Raw genomic sequence first — 18,351 nt, 5'->3', positions numbered from 1 at the left:
CACTCAGACATCCTCATTATTAACACACAAACACTCAGACATCCTCATTATTAACACACAAACACTCAGACATCCTCATTATTAACACACAAACACACAGACATCATCCTTATTAACACACACAAACACTCAGACATCCTCATTATTAACACACAAACACTCAGACATCCTCATTATTAACACACAAACACTCAGACATCCTCATTATTAACACACAAACACTCAGACATCCTCATTATTAACACAAAAACACTCAGACATCCTCATTATTAACACACAAACACTCAGACATCATCATTATTAACACACAAACACACAGACATCATCATTATTAACACACAAACACTCAGACATCCTCATTATTAACATACAAACACTCAGACATCCTCATTATTAACACACAAACACTCAGACATCCTCATTATTAACATACAAACACTCAGACATCATCATTATTAACACACAAACACTCAGACATCCTCATTATTAACACACAAAAACTCAGACATCCTCATTATTAACACACAAACACTCAGACATCCTCATTATTAACACACAAACACTCAGACATCCTCATTATTAACACACAAACACTCAGACATCATCATTATTAACACACAAACACTCAGACATCCTCATTATTAACACACAAACACACAGACATCATCATTATTAACACACAAACACTCAGACATCCTCATTATTAACACACAAACACTCAGACATCCTCATTATTAACACACAAACACTCAGACATCCTCATTATTAACACACAAACACTCAGACATCCTCATTATTAACACACAAACACTCAGACATCATCATTATTAACACACAAACACTCAGACATCCTCATTATTAACACACAAACACTCAGACATCCTCATTATTAACACACAAACACTCAGACATCCTCATTATTAACACAAACACTCAGACATCCTCATTATTAACACACAAACACTCAGACATCCTCATTATTAACACAAACTCAGTAGACCAGTGAGTGATGACAGACAGAGGAGCAGAAATGATGATCGATCTGAAACTGAATTCCTGAACCCGTATTTCCATCACACTTTTTCCCACTGAAATTATTGCTGTCAAATCGATGAATCACGATTTAACATAAAATAGATACGCGAGTGTGTATGAGTGTGTGCGTTTGTGTGTGTGTGTGTATGTGTGTGTTTTAGTGCGTTTATGTGTGAGTATGTGTTTTTGTGTGTGTTAGTGTGTGTGTGTGTGTGTGTGTATGTTAGTGCGTTTATGTGTGAGTATGTGTTTTTGTGTGAGTGTGTGTGTGTGTGTGTGTGTGTGTTTGTTAGTGTGAGTATGTGTTTTTGTGTGTGTGTGTGTGTGTGTGTGTGTGTATGTTAGTGCGTTTATGTGTGAGTATGTGTTTTTGTGTGTGAGTGTGTGTGTGTGTGTGTTAGTGCGTTTATGTGTGAGTATGTGTTTTTGTGTGTGAGTGTGTGTGTGTGTGTGTGTGTGTGTGTGTGTGTGTGTGTGTGTGTGAGTGTGTGTGTGTGTGTGAGTGTGTGTGTGTGTGTATGTTAGTGCGTTTGTGTGTGAGTATGTGTTTTTGTGTGTGTGTGTGTGTATGTTAGTGAGTTTATGTGTGAGTATGTGTTTTTGTGTGTGAGTGTGTGTGAGTGTGTGTGTGAGTGTGAGTGTTTGTGTGTGTTAGTGCGTTTATGTGTGAGTATGTGTGTTTTTGTGTGTGTGTGTTTTTGTGTGTGAGTGTGATTGTGTGTGAGTGAGTTAGTCAGTGAGTGTGTTTGAGCGGGAATGTGTGTTTGTGTGGGTGTGTGTGTGTATGTATGTGTGTGCGTGTGTGCATATATATATATATGTATATAAATGCATAATTACACTGTAACACGGACACCTTAAAATAAAGTGTAACCAAAATGATGTATGACAAAAGTAATAAAGTTAAGTTAAACAAACTACAGTAAATTAATTTCGACCCAATCCAAGCTGTTTTTAATTTGAATGATATCTGAATCTAACAGTGTGTAACCTCTGTCCTCAGTGAACTGAAGTGAGGTCACCGCACGCATCGCTCACTTGCTGTCGAGGAAGTCCATGATGGGTTGCAGGACGTTGTCGGCGTCCTGAGCTAATCCCCCGTTCCCGTTGGCAGGAACCGCTCCTTTCACCTGACTCAGGATATCCCCCATCTCCTTCACACTCTCCTCGATGTGCGGCTGGAAACTACACACAACGTGGTGTTTAGAGACAATCACCTTATAGAGTAGGAGTTAGGATTTTAAAGTGGCCCTGATATGCTATTTTTAACGTGTTAATGTTGTTTTGGATTCTCCTATAACAGGTTTACAACATGCATCCAAAGTCAAAAAACACTTTAATTTCCTCATAATAGGCCTATTTCACAAGATGGCCGCCGAGACCGGAAGTAGGGTAAACTCTTTTCCGGTGAAAGCGCTAGCAGTTACAGTCGGAGGACAAATGCGGAAACTATAAGCGGTTTAGTCCTGTTGCTTACCTTTTTTAATGGTGTTTATGTCAACCCAAAGAAGAAACAACCCTATTTATCACTTCACAGCTTTCCGTGTCTTACGGGTTTTCATGGAACAACTGGGGAGACGTTAAATCACGCCAGACACAGACGGCAAAACGACTTCTGGTCGCGCCGCCGCCCGAATCACTATTCATTTTCAAAATGGACTTTGAACAGCTTGTTTTCTCTCCCAGTCATTCATATAACGTTATCTGACAAAAGTAAGAATATCAGATGTTGCCCGTTTTGTTGATAGTTTTCAGGGAGTTCGAAAAGATCGAAATTGGACAAATTCTTGACGTTTGCTTAGTGCTTACATAAAAAAAGTTCCATTCATTTTTGGCATGACACTTGATGACTAAGCTCACATTTAACGTTAATATATCGAAAAACAATAAATAAATAAATTGAAATGATGTCTGATTGTAGGCTATGAGTTAAATCTAGTGGCTTTTGTTAAAAAAAAATCATGTTATTAAGTGTTAGTCCAGGAGATTGCAGCAATCTTCCACTACTAGATTATGGCTCCTTTTTCATGTTACCATGAATGAAACTAAGAATTGTACATCTTTACAGTGAATTTGACCTAACGTTGCTAGTATGTCTAATAATGAAATTAAGGCAAATAAAAAAATATTTAGACTAAAAACATAAATGAAGTGATTGATTTTACATGTTTAAAAAAAATCATGTTACAAAATAATATTTAACTGTCTGGGGTCCCCTTATGAAAAGAAAATATTCCCTATATGAATGATCAATATATGAAATGGTTTAACAGTATATTTGAAAACATACAGAATAATATATGGTGATAATATATTACAATATATTGAATGAAACATGTCATTCAAGTCACTTTTTGCATAGAAACAAGTCATTTTCATATATTTAAAAATGTGAGAATATATTTACTAATATATAATGTAATTTTATATTCAGTAATACACTAAAAAATATATACAGGGATTAAAGTTATCCGTCGCTACGACGGACTTCCGTTAATATCAGGTTTCCCCCTGTCCTTATGTCTTAAATCACCCTTTTCATTATTTTAAGGCCGTAAATATGCTTATATTTCTCAAATAGTGTAATAAATGTCTTAATTTTAGTTCGAATGGGTCGGAAGGACGAGGTGTTCACCCGCTTAGGGAGATGTGATCAAAGCCTGGACTGGAGCAAAAGCCCGTTCCTCTCTGCACAGAAGCCTTCTATTTTCACTCCGCTCCTGATCCACTCCGGGTTTTCCAGTCCCACTCACGGGAAAAACTGCTCCGTGTTCAAACAACTTTAAAAATGATTCCAATATGTTTATTTTTTTAAACCACAAACGTCTGAATTCATAAGACTATATGTAACGGTTTGGAAAGTATTTTACACGTTTAATAAATGTCCCAGCTGCCCTTGCTTGCACAAGTAAACAGCAGGCCTGGCAAAGCGCACCCAGGTAAAAAGGAAAGAAAGTTACAGAAAACAACTTCTACAAACAATTTTAATTTGCCAACAGGTAATAATAATAAATAAAAGTGCATGACGTGCAAATCGGGTAACAATCAAGTGCAATATAAACATGTTTTGTCAGGGCATCAGTCCCGAACCGGCATCCACACTCCATTTCAACATCTGCTTCCTCCTTCACACGCGCCTGGCGTGATTTAACTTCTCCCCGGTTGTTCCATGAAAACCCGCAAAACACGAAAAGCTGTGAAGTGATCAATAGGGTTGTTTCTTCTTTGGGTTGAAACATAAAAAGGTAAGCAACCGCTTTTAGTCTCCGCATTTGTCCTCCGACTGTAACTGCTAGCGCTTTCACCGGAAAAGAGTTTACCCTACTTCCGGTCTCGGCGGCCATTTTTGTGAAATAGGCCTATCTCCACTGCAGCATCAGCTCTTTTCTCTCAGCATCTGAAACGCTTCGTTCGAAGATTCAGTCTCTCTAAACCCCGCCTCTCTGAGAGCTGCTCTGCTCTGATTGGTCAGACGGCCCAGTCTGTTGTGATTGGTCAGAAACTAACCGCTCATTATCATATCTGAATGTCAGCTCTTGATACTCAGTGATACGGACAGTAACGATGGCGTGGGTTTACCGTATCAATCTCATCACAGTGGATTTGCTTTGTCAGCAGAAAACAGCGTCTTCTCGACACGAACAACACAAACTCTTCCAGTCTCAGATACACTAGTGTTTGAGGGCGGAGCTAAGAGACGCTGTTCAGCCAATCAAGACCAGAGGCTGGCATTATGCTAATTAGTTCCAAACCTGCGCAGGTTCAGCAGGAAGTGAGACTTGAGAAAGCATAATAGGGACACTTTTTTTTTTTTTTTAAACATAATACTACAAAATAATTCTCTGGTAAGAACATAAATAAGATTTTAACTTCTAGAACTTTGAACCCACAAATACTCCAATACCCCCAAACTAACCTCACGGCAAACACCCTGCTGAGGTCATCCATCACATTGTTCAGTTTGATCTGCAGATCCTTCAGAAAGTCACTGGCCTCCACATTTAACTGCAAAAAAAAAAAAATCATAATTATGAGTCTGATTTGATATAATTATCAAAGTCTGATTTGCTATTTTTACTTGAAGCTGTAGTAAAAACTTCGCCTTGCGTAGTTGGGGTTTAAAAGACAATTAATATTTAGAAAATATTATTGATTTGACTGCAGATGAGAACAGAACTTGAGCTGAATTATGACACTATTGTTGAGATTTGCCACATTGACAGTATTATTGAACTAAATTGAGATGAATAATGGCACAATTGTCTTCTGTAGAGCTGCTTTTCTATTTATTTTACAATATCAACAGTAATTTTCCTGTTTATCACTGTAAACTTTGAATCTGTATTGTGACCTGACTTTTATAACATGCACTCTGATGACATCATGCCATTCGTTTCCAGCCAATGGCATCTGTTTAAAACTGAAGCCCCGCCTCTTTGTGAAACCCAGCCAATCTTTTTTTAGTATGCGCTGAGAGAATTTGCTGTAAATTTATTAAATATTCTGTGAGTAATGGGAATCCAGAAAATGTGTTTGCTGTGAATCACACATCATTTATAATACGTATGAATTACGTCATATGTTGAGCATTTATGATATCGGTCGTACATGACGCATGACGTCACTGCAAATGTTGTGAGAAAGCAAGAATAATGAGCAAATGAGTGTGAAAGTCAGAGATTGTGCTAAAGACGGAGCGTGGGAATGTTTATGCGAGAGTGTATGGGATGAAAGATGGATGATGGAAAGGTTGCTAAATATGAGAGATTTATGGATGAACAGAGAACAGAGACTCTGATGTTTGATTAATGAATGAAAACATTGCAGAGAATATGCATTTCTGAACCTGTAATATGCATTACTTTGTTATTTATTTTTAATGTATTTACTGACAAAAACCACAATTGCTTCCGCATGATGCAGAGGAATATGACATGTTTTGACACTGAATATAAGTGATCATATCTCATTTGCACTTTCATATACTTCAATTTGGTTTGTAATATCCAGTTTCAAGACATGTTAGTACCAATGACGTTTGCTATTATTGACATCAAACCAGGTACGATTGTATCCTGACGCACCCTATTTAAATATAAACTACCGTTCAAATTAAATATTGAAATTAATAATCAAAAGTGACATTAATAATGTATGTTACAAAAGATTCCATTTCAAATAAATGCTCAAAGTATCCTGAAAAATCTAATGCATCACAGTTTCCACAAAAATATGAAGCTGATTTCAACATTGATAATAATCATAAATGTTTCTTGAGCATCAGATCCTCATATTAGAGTGATTTCTGAAGGATCATGTGACACTGAAGACTGGAGTAATGATGCTGAAAATTCACAGGAATAAATTACACTTTACTATATATTCACATAGAAAACAGCTGATTTACATTAGAATAATATTTCACAATTTTACTGTATTTTTGATCAAATAAATGGGTAACACTTTACTTGAAGGGGTGTGCATAAGACTGACATTACACCTTCATAATCATGACATGACACATGTCATGAGGAGGTTTTATGCATGTTTATGACAACTGTCATTAAGTGTCATTCGCTCAATTATGACATTTTTAATGCAAATATGACATTGTTTGAGATGTCTTTGCTATGACAACTTGACAAACCAATACATCATAACCTGTCAGTGTCTTTGTCATGACAACTTGACATTACTAAGACACCACAACCTGTCATAAACATGACATAGCAGATTAATTATCAAACTTAAGAAAGCACTTAGCTTTATGGGTAAACTTTACATTAAACTGTCATGTGTTTGGTGGTTTTGACATTGGCTGTCATAAGGCCATTATAACTGTCATGAATATTTTTCTTGACCTCAACTACAGTGGTACACATTGAATTTGTCATTAAAATGTTATAATGGCCTCATGACAGCCAATGTCAACACCAACCACCTGACAGTTTAATGTAATGTTGACCCATAAAGCTAAGTGCTTTCTTAAGTTTGATAATTAATCTGCTGTGTCATGTTTATGACATATTTATGACAGGTTGTGTTGTCTTAGTAATGTCAAGTTGTCATGACAAAGACACTGACAGGTTATGATGTATTGGTTTATGTCAAGGTGTCATAACAAAGACATCTCAAACCAGGGCTGGACTGGGACAAAAAATTGGCCCGGGCATTTTGGCCCAGACTGGCCCACTATATAACACAACCGAACTTTGCACGCCCTTGAATATGTATACCAACTCCTATTAAAACCACTAATGCCATAAGTGAATAGGAGTGAGTAAGAGTTAACCGATGAAAATAACTACTAAGTTGAACTATACTCCACAGTGATGAATCCTAAAGAAAGCTATAAGCTGGGATAGCAATACCGGTTTTTCCCACAGGATTTTGTGAAATCTGTGGTGAGTGGACCAAAAAGAAAATTTTGTGCTTTTTAATGTTAAATTCATCAATCTGGTGCACTTTGAGAGTTAAAAATAAAGAGCTCCAACCCATATTCAGTGTGCAAATTGAACAAAGAAAAACTCAAAACTCTTTTAGTTGTGATATAGTGTCTGTCTACATTACACTACTACATAATAATAGTTATAATATTAATCCCATGGCAGTAATAGCCATATGTTGTAAAACAAATGCACTGAAAAATAAAACCAACTTTCATAATTAGTTTCGTACTAATTTCTATACAGAGATAAGCACATGATCTTTTATTTTGACGGAAACGGCATCGAGCTTTTATTTTGAAGAAAAATATGGTTTACAAACTCATTACTCATTATTGTCTCATTACAATTCTAATAAAATGCGTAATCGTCAAATATGCAGATGAGTAAATAATGCGTAACTGGGTAGTGGGTTCTTACATAGACTAATGGTGTGTTCACACCGAACGCGAATTTAATTATTTGGGCGAGTAGATTACATACAAAGTCAATGCAACGACGCGAATAGACGCATCATTCAAGCCGGGCGTTGCGAATGACGCGAATTGGGCGACGCGTTTGCCGCGAATGTCTTCCGCGCAAGTTGAAAAATTTGAACTCGAGCGAATGTTCAAGCGTCTAACTAAACGCGATAGACGCGTATTTGACGCTCTATTCGCGTTCGGTGTGTGAACACACCATAAGTGTTGTTGTGACAGTAGCCTAGTTCTGCTTACCACAGTTCTCTGCACTCACTCATCTCTCTCCTTATCCTCCTCAGACACTTGAAGGGCCTGTGAAGTTTCTTTTCACGCTATTTCTCTGCACATTCCTTGCGTTTCTTCTCCATCGCTCTGACTATTTTGACAGATACACACTGACACTGCTCGCTCACTCAGAGCTCAAAGGGGGAGGAGTTTAAAGATGTGATTGGACCAGCCCAGTGTCAATCAAGAAAATAACCAATGGGCCGCTGATCTACGCGTTTCATCATGCGCCGGTCTGTGAGAAAAAGAAAAACCTACGCTGACTTTTTTGTCCAATGCATTACACCGGCACAAAGATCCCAGAGCCGCCAATTAAACAAAACTAAACGCAATGGGCCGCCGATGTACGAGTTTTATGGGCCGTTTATAAAAAAAAAAAAAAAAAAAAAAAAAAATTAAGTATGAGATGTATCGGCCCACAAAGCACGTCGGCCCACCGGGCAAATGCCCGGTATGCCCGATGGCCAGTCCAGCCCTGTCTCAAACAATGTCATATTTGCATAAAGAATGTCGTAATTGAGCGAATGACACTTAATGACAGTTGTCATAAACATGCATAAACCCTCCTTCATATTCATGACATGTGTCATGTCATGAATATGAAGGTGTCATGTCAGTTAAGTGTTACCAATAAATGCAGCCTTTGATAAGAATAAGAGACTTCTTTCATAACAAAAAATCGTAGTGACCCCAAAAAAAAAAAAGAAAAAAAAAAAAGATTCTTCACACAAAGCATCATGTGACTTCAGAAATCTTCAAGATGGCAGTATTTGCATGTTTTAAAGTGTTAATGCGTGCATGAACTCACGCCTTTCCCTCCCATAGCCTCAAACATCTTCTCCAACTGGACTCGCAGCTGCTGGATATTATTAATTATGATGCAAGGCTGAAAATAACAGAGTAGAGGAAGTTAAATAACATTAACACACACAGACACACAAGCTATTAAAGAAATCCCTGCAGCAATAGAAAGCAACGAATAGTGCTAAATGTGAAAACTTCACAGTCGTGTGTGTGTGTGTGTTCCTCTGAGAGTCACTCAGCTAATTACTACATCTCCATCTAATAGCTCACTAGCACACACATCCCAAGAGATTTCATTATGAGCCTATTATAAGTGTAAATGCATAAATGTGACGCACCACTTTCTCCTTCTTGCAGTGAGTGGGGAAATCCTTGGTGATGATGTCAGCGTACGACAGAAGAACATTTCCAATGGTCTGGAAGAAAGAAAAACAGTCGCATGATTAGAGGAATAATTCATGTCTCACAAACACTGAACTTTAATACACTAACATGACATTATGGTCTATTAGAGCTGCTTTACAGCAGAATGTGAGTGTCTCATATGTTATGAATTTGCATTAGCCATGTTCACACTGCAGATAAAGTCAGTCATCAGTTCACCTTTTAGTGCTTATTCCCGTTCTGTACACACACACACACACACACACACACACACACACACACACACACACACACACACACACACACACACACACACACACACACAGTTTAGGAGTGACAATCACAACCCACATCTGCCCACTTCAACAACTCCACTAACTTGATTGCTTTATCAAGCATATTGCCATATTATTATTATTAATCGAACATTTCATAATATGTTTTTATTTGGTATTTAATTTTTTTCTGTCATTAATGCATTGTTTGTATAATTGTATGTTTTATCATGTTTCTATTCTTGTGAAGCGCTTTGAGATGCTACTTTTAAAGGCGCTATAGAAAATAAAGTTTATTATTATTATTATTATTATGAGCCAAACCCAAACAAGTCCAAAAAAACGCTTGTAAATGCAAAATTGCAGAACATAAAGTTTTTGGTCGTTGTCATATTAATTTGGTTTAAAACTACTGGATACCAAACACATGAGACCCCAGATAACAGGCGACGATCTCAGAAGTTATAAACAAACTTTATTCCAGTAACGTTAATAGAAATAAAACGTACATTCAAAATGACCTGGTCTTTAATAATGTTGGCACAAAAACATTATTTATACATCGTTCATGGAGCTTTTCTTCTGAAAAGTTTCGGTTGGACGTTCATCGAGCATTTTTTAAATGTTACTTGTTTCGGAATGTTCAGAGAACATTCAAAAGTAACAATCCCATAATGTTTGAAGAATGACAAAATGGAATGTTCCGTTAGCGTTTGCATAACCAAGAGAAAATATTTAGAAAACTGAACGTTCAGAGCACATAAATAACGTTTGCATAACTTAATGGGATATTTATGTTAGCTGGGATGCCAGAACGTTGCTATGGTTACCACAGTGTCAATCATTACAATTTCGGGAGCGAGTTGTCTTCCGTATACACACGGAATGACAATTTAGGAGATTCACTTCCATTTTTAAATGTGGTTCTCACTCCTGAAACTTGTCATTGATTCAGTCAATCTCCTGTTTATTACTGTGAAGCTGCTTTGAAAGAATCTTTATTGTATAAATCGCTATAGAAATAAATAAGGCTTCACTTGAAATGCCCCTATTATACCATTTAAAGGTTTCTTATCTAAAATAAGGAGTCTCCTACAACAGGTTTACATGCATCCAAAGTCAAAAAACACTTTAATTTCCTCATAATCTCCACTGCAGCATCAGCTCTTTTCTCTCAGCGTCTGAAACGGTTCATTTTGATTTGATTTGATTTATTCGACAGTAAAAAAATAACAATAAATGCATAACAAGATGCCATTACAATGACACTACACATTTATCAGAGCTGTCAAGGATAGCACAAGAAAGTTACAAAACTTATTTCCATTGTGGTCCTCGTTGTAGTCCGATAAAGATGGCAAGCAAGCCACAGATAACAATAGAGCACCTTGTACACTCAAACACACAAATACATACACATCAGTAATAAATATTCCTTAAGACTACATAAAAACTAAATCTGATTAGCTTTTTGCAACCATTCACCACATGCTTGCTTAAAGCAGCGATCTGACTGGCTTAACTTAATATCAACTGGGAGTTTGTTCCATTCAATTGCTGCCATGTACAAAAAGGTGTTTTGCCCAGAACAACTCCTAAATCTACAAGGTACTATGTCTGTGGCACTGCTTCTAGTTGAGTAGCTATGAGAGTTCCTAATAAACTTAAAATAATCTTTAAAATACCTTGGCTCATTCCTATGCAAAATCTTTCTTGTTAATCTCAGTTTCAGCTGTCTCACCCTATTTTCGACTGACAACCACTTTAAATTCTTGAGTTCAAAAGAACCAACATGTTTCCTATTATTAATGTTTAAAATCAACCTAACTAATTTATTTTGTGCTGTTTGGAGTTGTACTTTTATCCTCTTGGGGGTACTACTGTACCATGTAGTACAGGCATAATCGAAGAGTGGCTGAATTAGAGCATTTGCTAACATTAGTAAAGTTTCTTTATTTAAAAAATGAGCCTTACGTGTCAGAAATTTAATTCTTTGGTTTACTTTTATAATAACTCTTTGACCCATACTTTCGCCACTCAAAGAACTATCTAAGTCACATCCTAAATATTTAACACAATTTTTAACTTCAATCTGGGTACCACCCACAGAAATGCTAAGCTCAGGAGTCCTACTCAACCTTATTTTTGAACCAAATAAGATAGATTCAGTTTTCCCTAAATGCAAAGACAGTTTATTCTCAATCAGCCATTCACTTATATTATTTAACTCATCACTTAAATGGTTCTCAATAACTTTTATATCCTTATGAGAGAACACCAAGGCTGAATCATCCGCATAGAGAAAGAGATTACAATTACAGACAGATTTCATATCATTTATATACAAAAGAAACAACAATGGACCCAGGACACTACCCTGTGGCACCCCACATGTTATTTCTCTAGCCTCAGACAGAGTGCTGTTAATATCAACTCTTTGATACCTCTCAGTCAAGTATGATCCAATCCATTCACATGCCATACTGTTAAACCCTAGAGCTTTTAGTTTAATCAGCAAAATCCGGTGGTCAACGGTGTCAAATGCTTTCTGGAGGTCTAACAATACCATGCCACAGAGTTTACCCAAGTCGATCTCTCTTCTTAAACAGTCTGTCAAATACAATAAACACGTATCCGTAGAATAAGATGTTCTGAAGCCAGATTGCAATTCATAAAGCAAATTATACTTAATAATATAATCATTTATTTGCTCTTGTATTATTCTCTCCAATATTTTTGATACAACTCCCAAAATCGAAACTGGTCTATAATTGCCCTCTTCTAATTTACTCCCTTTTTTATATAACGGAACAACCCTAGCAAGTTTCAGATCTTTTGGAACTCTACCTGACGAAATTGAAAGATTAAAAATATGAGTGAGATAAGGAGAAATATGTTCTGCAGCATCTTTTAAAAATCTGGCAGGTATTTCATCTAGACCAATTGCCTTCGAACACTTAAGTTCATTTAATAACTTTAGTACCTTATCCTGTGAAACAATAGAAAGGCCAAAAGAGTCTGCTACCACTCCAAGCTTAGAGTAATACTGAAACATGACCTCACCATCATATAACCCAGGTTTTCTAGGCAGTTTTTCAACTAACTGCCCTGCTATGGAAGTAAAAAAGGAATTAAATGTATCTGCAACCTTTAATTTATCAGAAGATACCTCCCCATTGATGTTAAGGCAAATATTATTTGTCTTTGTCTTAAGTCTATTACTGTACCCAATTTGTTTCAATGACTGCCAGAGTTTCTTTGGGTTACTTTTATGCTCAGTTAAATTGTCCTGAAAAAAATTCCTTTTACACGTTTTAATCATCTTTTGCACTATATTTCTTAGCTTCTTATAATTATCTAAGTCATCCTGCTCCTTACTCTTCTTAAAAACTAAAAAGGCTTTATTTCTCTTACTGATTGCTTCTAAAATGTCACCATTCATCCATGGCTCTGACCTCAATTTTACTCTAATAGTTTTTAAAGGAGCAACTTTATCTACTGCTTTTAAGAACATATTTTTAAACTGCTCCCATGCTTCGTCAACATCCAAACATAACACTAAATGCCAATTCATTGAATTTAAACACTCAATAAAGACCTCACGACTGTATTTTTTTAATGACCTAATCTTAATTGTGTTTTGTTTCTTCAATGCAACTTTATACTTTTTCCTTGTACAATAAATTAATGAGTGGTCACTCATAGTACAATTTACGACCCCACTCTGGGAAATCATAGATTGATCAGATACCAAAATGAGATCAATCACAGTTTGACTCAATTTAGCCACACGTGTTGGCTCTTGTATTATTTGCTGTAAATCAAAAAACTGGCAAAATCTATTTAAGGCTTTGAACATTCCATGATCCTTGTTAGAAACATCAGTATTAAAATCACCTATCATTATAACATCACCCTTATAATCACTGCCGGGGACAGAAAATTCTTCCAACAACTGATAGAAATTATTCTGATCAGGAGGTCTATACAGAGCCCCAATTAATAAAGGCTTACTTTTAGTTAAATGTACATCCAACCACACAGCTTCAATAAGATCGTGATTTAAATCCTTTCTACGATTAAAACAAATATCAGCCCTAATATACACACACACTCCGCCCCCATTTCGATTTCGATCTTTTCTTAAAACAACATAATTTTCAATTTCAATTTCTGAATCACTGATCGAGGCATCCAGCCAAGTGTCTGAAAAACACACAATCCCAACTTTACTATTACACATCATCAATCTTATCTCATCTAATTTGGAAAGAAGACTGCGAACATTTAGGTGTATAATGTGTAGACCTTTGGTGAAACTGAAGTCCAGGATCGGAGGCTCAGCTTGTAGCTTTTCCCCCACGGAAGAGCCAGCATGAGTCTGTGCAGTCATTTCTGTGTGTCCCCTGCCGTCAGCTTCCAACTGATGACCACTCCGTTGGCACAGCCCGTCCGATGGTAAAGAAATTCCCCCTCGCCAGGGTTCTTCTGAGCCGTCCATTGTTACTCCCACAGAGAGGTATTCTCCGACCTCCACGTGCCCACCGGCTCGTTGTTCCAACTTCTCCTCTGGCTCCGCCATCACACACCTGCCGTCCAACACACCCCCTTTCCAGTGCAAGCTACTCTCAAAGTCCGCCGTCGCAAAATCTCCGTTCCCCCGAAGAGATTGATTTTCAGGCCCAGGGCACTGATGAATGTCTCCCGATAGCAAAAGGCAAAGCGATATAATCAGCTTATCTCTCCTGCGTTCTCTGTGAACAATGCCATGTGTGTATTTGTCTGTTGAGTACCTCCAAGAATTCGCGAGGATCACGTTTCGTCCAGCGCTTAAAAACTTGCAACTGCCAAGCGGTTTTAGGACATAATTCCATTTACAAACTTGGACATTAAAATTTTGATGGTTTAAAAAGTTGCAAACAAAAGAATATATTAAGAGGGCTACAAGAGCACCTGTAGCACCTGTAGAACTTGCCGCCATCTTTGCCCTATCGTCTTTGAAGATTTTGAAGATTCAGTCTCTCTAAACCCCGCCTCTCTGAGAGCTACTCTGCTCTGATTGGTCAGACGGCCACAGTCTGCTGTGATTGGTCAGAAACCAAACGCTCATTATCATATCTGAATGTCAGCTCTTGATACTCAGTGATACGGACAGTAACGATGGCGTGGGTTTACCGTATCAATCTCATCACAGTGGATTTGCTTTGTCAGCAGAAAACAGCGTCTTCTCGACACGAACAACACGAACTCTCCCAGTCTCAGATACACTAGTGTTTGAGGGCGGAGCTAAGAGACGCTGTTCAGCCAATCAAGACCAGAAGCTGGAATTATGCTAATTAGTTCCAAACCTGCGCAGGTTCAGCAGGAAGTGAGACTGAATTACTGACGACTCGTTTCTCGTCTCTTTTAGGAGACAAAATCTCCATTTATCTGCACTTTGATGAAACTCTGCAGACCTTTTACATTCACACACAGCTTTAATACACACTGCATGAAAGGGAATATCTGAGAAAGCATAATAGAGGCACTGTTTAGTGCGACCAAATGACCAATAATAATAATACCGTAGTGATGCTTGACTTATAAAACCCCACTGACTGAATGAAACTCGTCACAGTAATCCGCGTGGGTCGTGATCGCGTGTCACCTTAGCAAACCTCTTCATGTAATTCCCAACGATCTGAGGATCCGGACACTCCAGCTTCCTGATGATCTCAAAGCTCTGGTTGAGCTGAGAGAAAACGTCCACCACCGAGCAGGAGAAGAGCGCGTGCTCCGACGTCGGCTGGAACTGCAGATCACACAAAAGCAAAATAAATCCTTTACAAATATGAAACACTCACTAAAGGAGGTTTTATTTGTTTAGCTGCATGTCGTGAAAAACTCGGTATTTTACAATACAAATATCTAAACATTTATAAATCAAGATGCATTTATGAAGAAGCAAAATGACTAAAGATATTAATTTTTGTCTTATGAAAAATGTATCAAAATGAAGTGAGTTTATGCTTAAAAAAATTAAGAAATACCAAAAATTCATTGGCAGATATTTGTTCTTGTTTTCAGCAAAAACCAAGACTTAATATCTTCAGTCATTTCCCATCTCAAGTAAATGTATCTTGATTTAAGAATGTTTAGATATTTGTACTGATAAACCAGAGCGGAAATTCATTTTTTACAGTATGCAAATGTATTGTTAAATTATTTAAATATTAACTTCAAATCTCAGGGAGGAAGTTTGGGAATCCTTGAATTAAATTAAGAAATATTAGACATAATAGATAAATTATAAAGTCCCATTGTGCTGAAAATCCAGCTTTTAATGTTGTTTATGTGTCTATGTGGTGTTTTTAATACGCTTTAAGACACACCATGTGTAAGTTCATAAGTCGACAGCATTGCTGAGTATTTTCTGCTTAAAACTGCAGTGAAACAAAGACAGTCTCAAAAACACGGTTTGAAATCGCTGGTGTTTCTGACGTCACAAACGACCTTGTAACCAATCAGATCAACGTGTGATCGTCAACCAGTGGATCTCTGAGCTGAGGGAGTGAGTGGAGGCGGGGCTCATCTGCATATTCATAGAACCACGTATACTTAATGAGGCGAGGGTGTCGAGTTACATTCAAGATATTTTAAGACATGAAGAATCTTTTCAAGGAGAAAGCTTTAAATATGTAATTTTGGTGATTTTTTGGGATAAAATTATTGACTACAGGGGCACTTTGCTTTCAGGTGTATTTAATTGAGGATTTTTTATTCTTATTGATATATTTATATATGTGCATCACCTTAATAGTGGCAGTCTACGAGTCTTGTTAAAAATCTTGATGTTTCATCGTGTACTACATAAAAACAATACTTTCATGTAAGTGCCATTCTCATATAGGCTACTGTATATTTTCTAGTTAAACTCCCGAATTGCTTTTGCACAAGTTTGTGGTCGGTGTTTATGAATATTTTAGGCTAATTGGACTTGTGATAAAACACCACGATTATATTATTTACCCCGTCCTTTGCGTCCCGGACCAGAGCGCCGTGCAGGAAATCTCTGGAAACTTCCTCGTTCTCATCCAGCCACAGGATCACGAAGGGCTCAAACCATCTATCCACAGAGATAAAGCAGTTCAGATGCTGAGAGACTCCTCAGAAGCACATACGATCACACTGCTCATATCAGTCCCTCCAGAAAAACGCGATTATGCGATCGCATGATTCAGTGCATAATCAGCCAAAGTCGCGTATTTATGCGGGGGCGCATTTTTTCAAATACGCCGCACTTTCCTTGCATGATTTCATAATCCTCGCATTTTCGTTGCAAAAAAGTCATATAACTTATATCTTCTTAGCAGAAAGTTGATAAATAATGCGTTCGCTTCACACGACAGCAGCCGTTTCCCCGTTGCCATGGGAACGTTATGAAGTGACGTAATTACGCGACGTGAACATCATCGAAAAGCTATAAAACAGGAGCACACTTTATTTTTTTATATTTTATTTATTCATATTTTACAGAAGTTGTAGCATATTCCTTTTGTAAAGCTACAGAACTTGTTTGACTCATCAATGTTTTGTAATTTTGATGTGTTTATTAAGGTCTGAAATAAAACAAGATGAGAACTGAAATATTCCAGCACTTTCTGTGATGTATATGCTTGCTTATCATAGGAAGTAATAATGACTCTTTACATTAAGGTAGTAGCCTAGTGAGAACAGGGTGTTGGGGAATCACTTGTTTTTCTCTTTTTCATCAAACCGCAGTTTTTGCAAGATCGCATTTTTAAAGAAAACCGGCCGCATAATCAAGGATTTTTGCCCGCAACAATCACAAAAAAAACATTTTCTGGAAGGACTGGACAGTACAAACGCTCTTACGCCGGGTACTCCGGCACACGGTCCTGGAAGTACAGCAGTTCCTTGCAGTATTCGTTGTAGAGCCACTTCACCTTGAAGTGCAGGTTCATGTAATCGGCGCTCTTGCACAGACGCTGTTTCTCGTGCTCTGAGAGACAGAAAGTAGAGCACAGAAAACAGGATTTTCATCACAGATGAGACTTAAAGCAACACCAAGTAACTTTTCCTCTGCGGTCGCCCTACAGGTTGGAAGTGGAATTGTCCATTACCGCGCTGTGGTGAATAATGTAAATAAAGCCGACTGTCGCACACACACTCGCTGTTTATCCAGCTTTGGAATGAACGATGTCCACAGACAAGCTAGAGTATGTTGCATGATTTCATGAAAGTATGATGTATTGCGACATCAGAAACGAAGAAAAACAAAATAATGACTATTGTAACGCTTGACGTACAGCAAGTCAAATTTGTATTTTGATTCCCAGCCCTTTTAACACTCACTTCTTTCTTAGAAAAATGGAATTAAACCTCAGATTACGATAGAGCTAAAACAAAGACGTGAAGAGAGAAAAAAGTAAATAAATAAATGATTTAATTATTTGTATCTATTCTTTGATTATTATATGAAAATATAAATTAATAACAGAAAAATAAAGATTTTAAGACAGAGATTCAAGCAAACCTCGAATTAAAACAGAACTAAAACATAATACTAGAATGGAAGAGAGAAAAAAGAAAAGAAAAAAAAATCACATATAATAATTAATATAATAAATAAAAATAAATAGATTAATGTACATTTTAAAA

General features: G+C 37.2%; 1 protein-coding gene across 2 annotated transcripts in view; it reads right to left on the bottom strand.

The window, feature by feature from the left end:
* Positions 1–18,351, bottom strand: part of LOC130106520 (protein unc-13 homolog A) — a 125,103-nt gene that overhangs the window by 16,003 nt on the left and 90,749 nt on the right. For both annotated transcript variants that reach the window (XM_056272669.1, XM_056272670.1), the window contains exons 27-33: positions 17,566–17,692; positions 16,699–16,795; positions 15,338–15,481; positions 9,370–9,447; positions 9,036–9,113; positions 4,952–5,040; positions 2,074–2,220 (exon numbers count right to left, since the gene is read on the bottom strand). In XM_056272669.1, coding sequence (XP_056128644.1) covers positions 2,074–2,220; positions 4,952–5,040; positions 9,036–9,113; positions 9,370–9,447; positions 15,338–15,481; positions 16,699–16,795; positions 17,566–17,692 — 760 coding nt within the window. The remainder of the gene's footprint in view (positions 1–2,073; positions 2,221–4,951; positions 5,041–9,035; positions 9,114–9,369; positions 9,448–15,337; positions 15,482–16,698; positions 16,796–17,565; positions 17,693–18,351) is intronic.

The sequence above is a fragment of the Rhinichthys klamathensis genome, unplaced genomic scaffold (genome assembly GCF_029890125.1).
Source record: "Rhinichthys klamathensis goyatoka isolate OS25496 unplaced genomic scaffold, OSU_Roscu_1.1 h1tg000342l_1, whole genome shotgun sequence".
NCBI lineage: Eukaryota > Metazoa > Chordata > Actinopteri > Cypriniformes > Leuciscidae > Rhinichthys > Rhinichthys klamathensis.
This window is presented reverse-complemented; position numbering and strand designations above follow the sequence as displayed.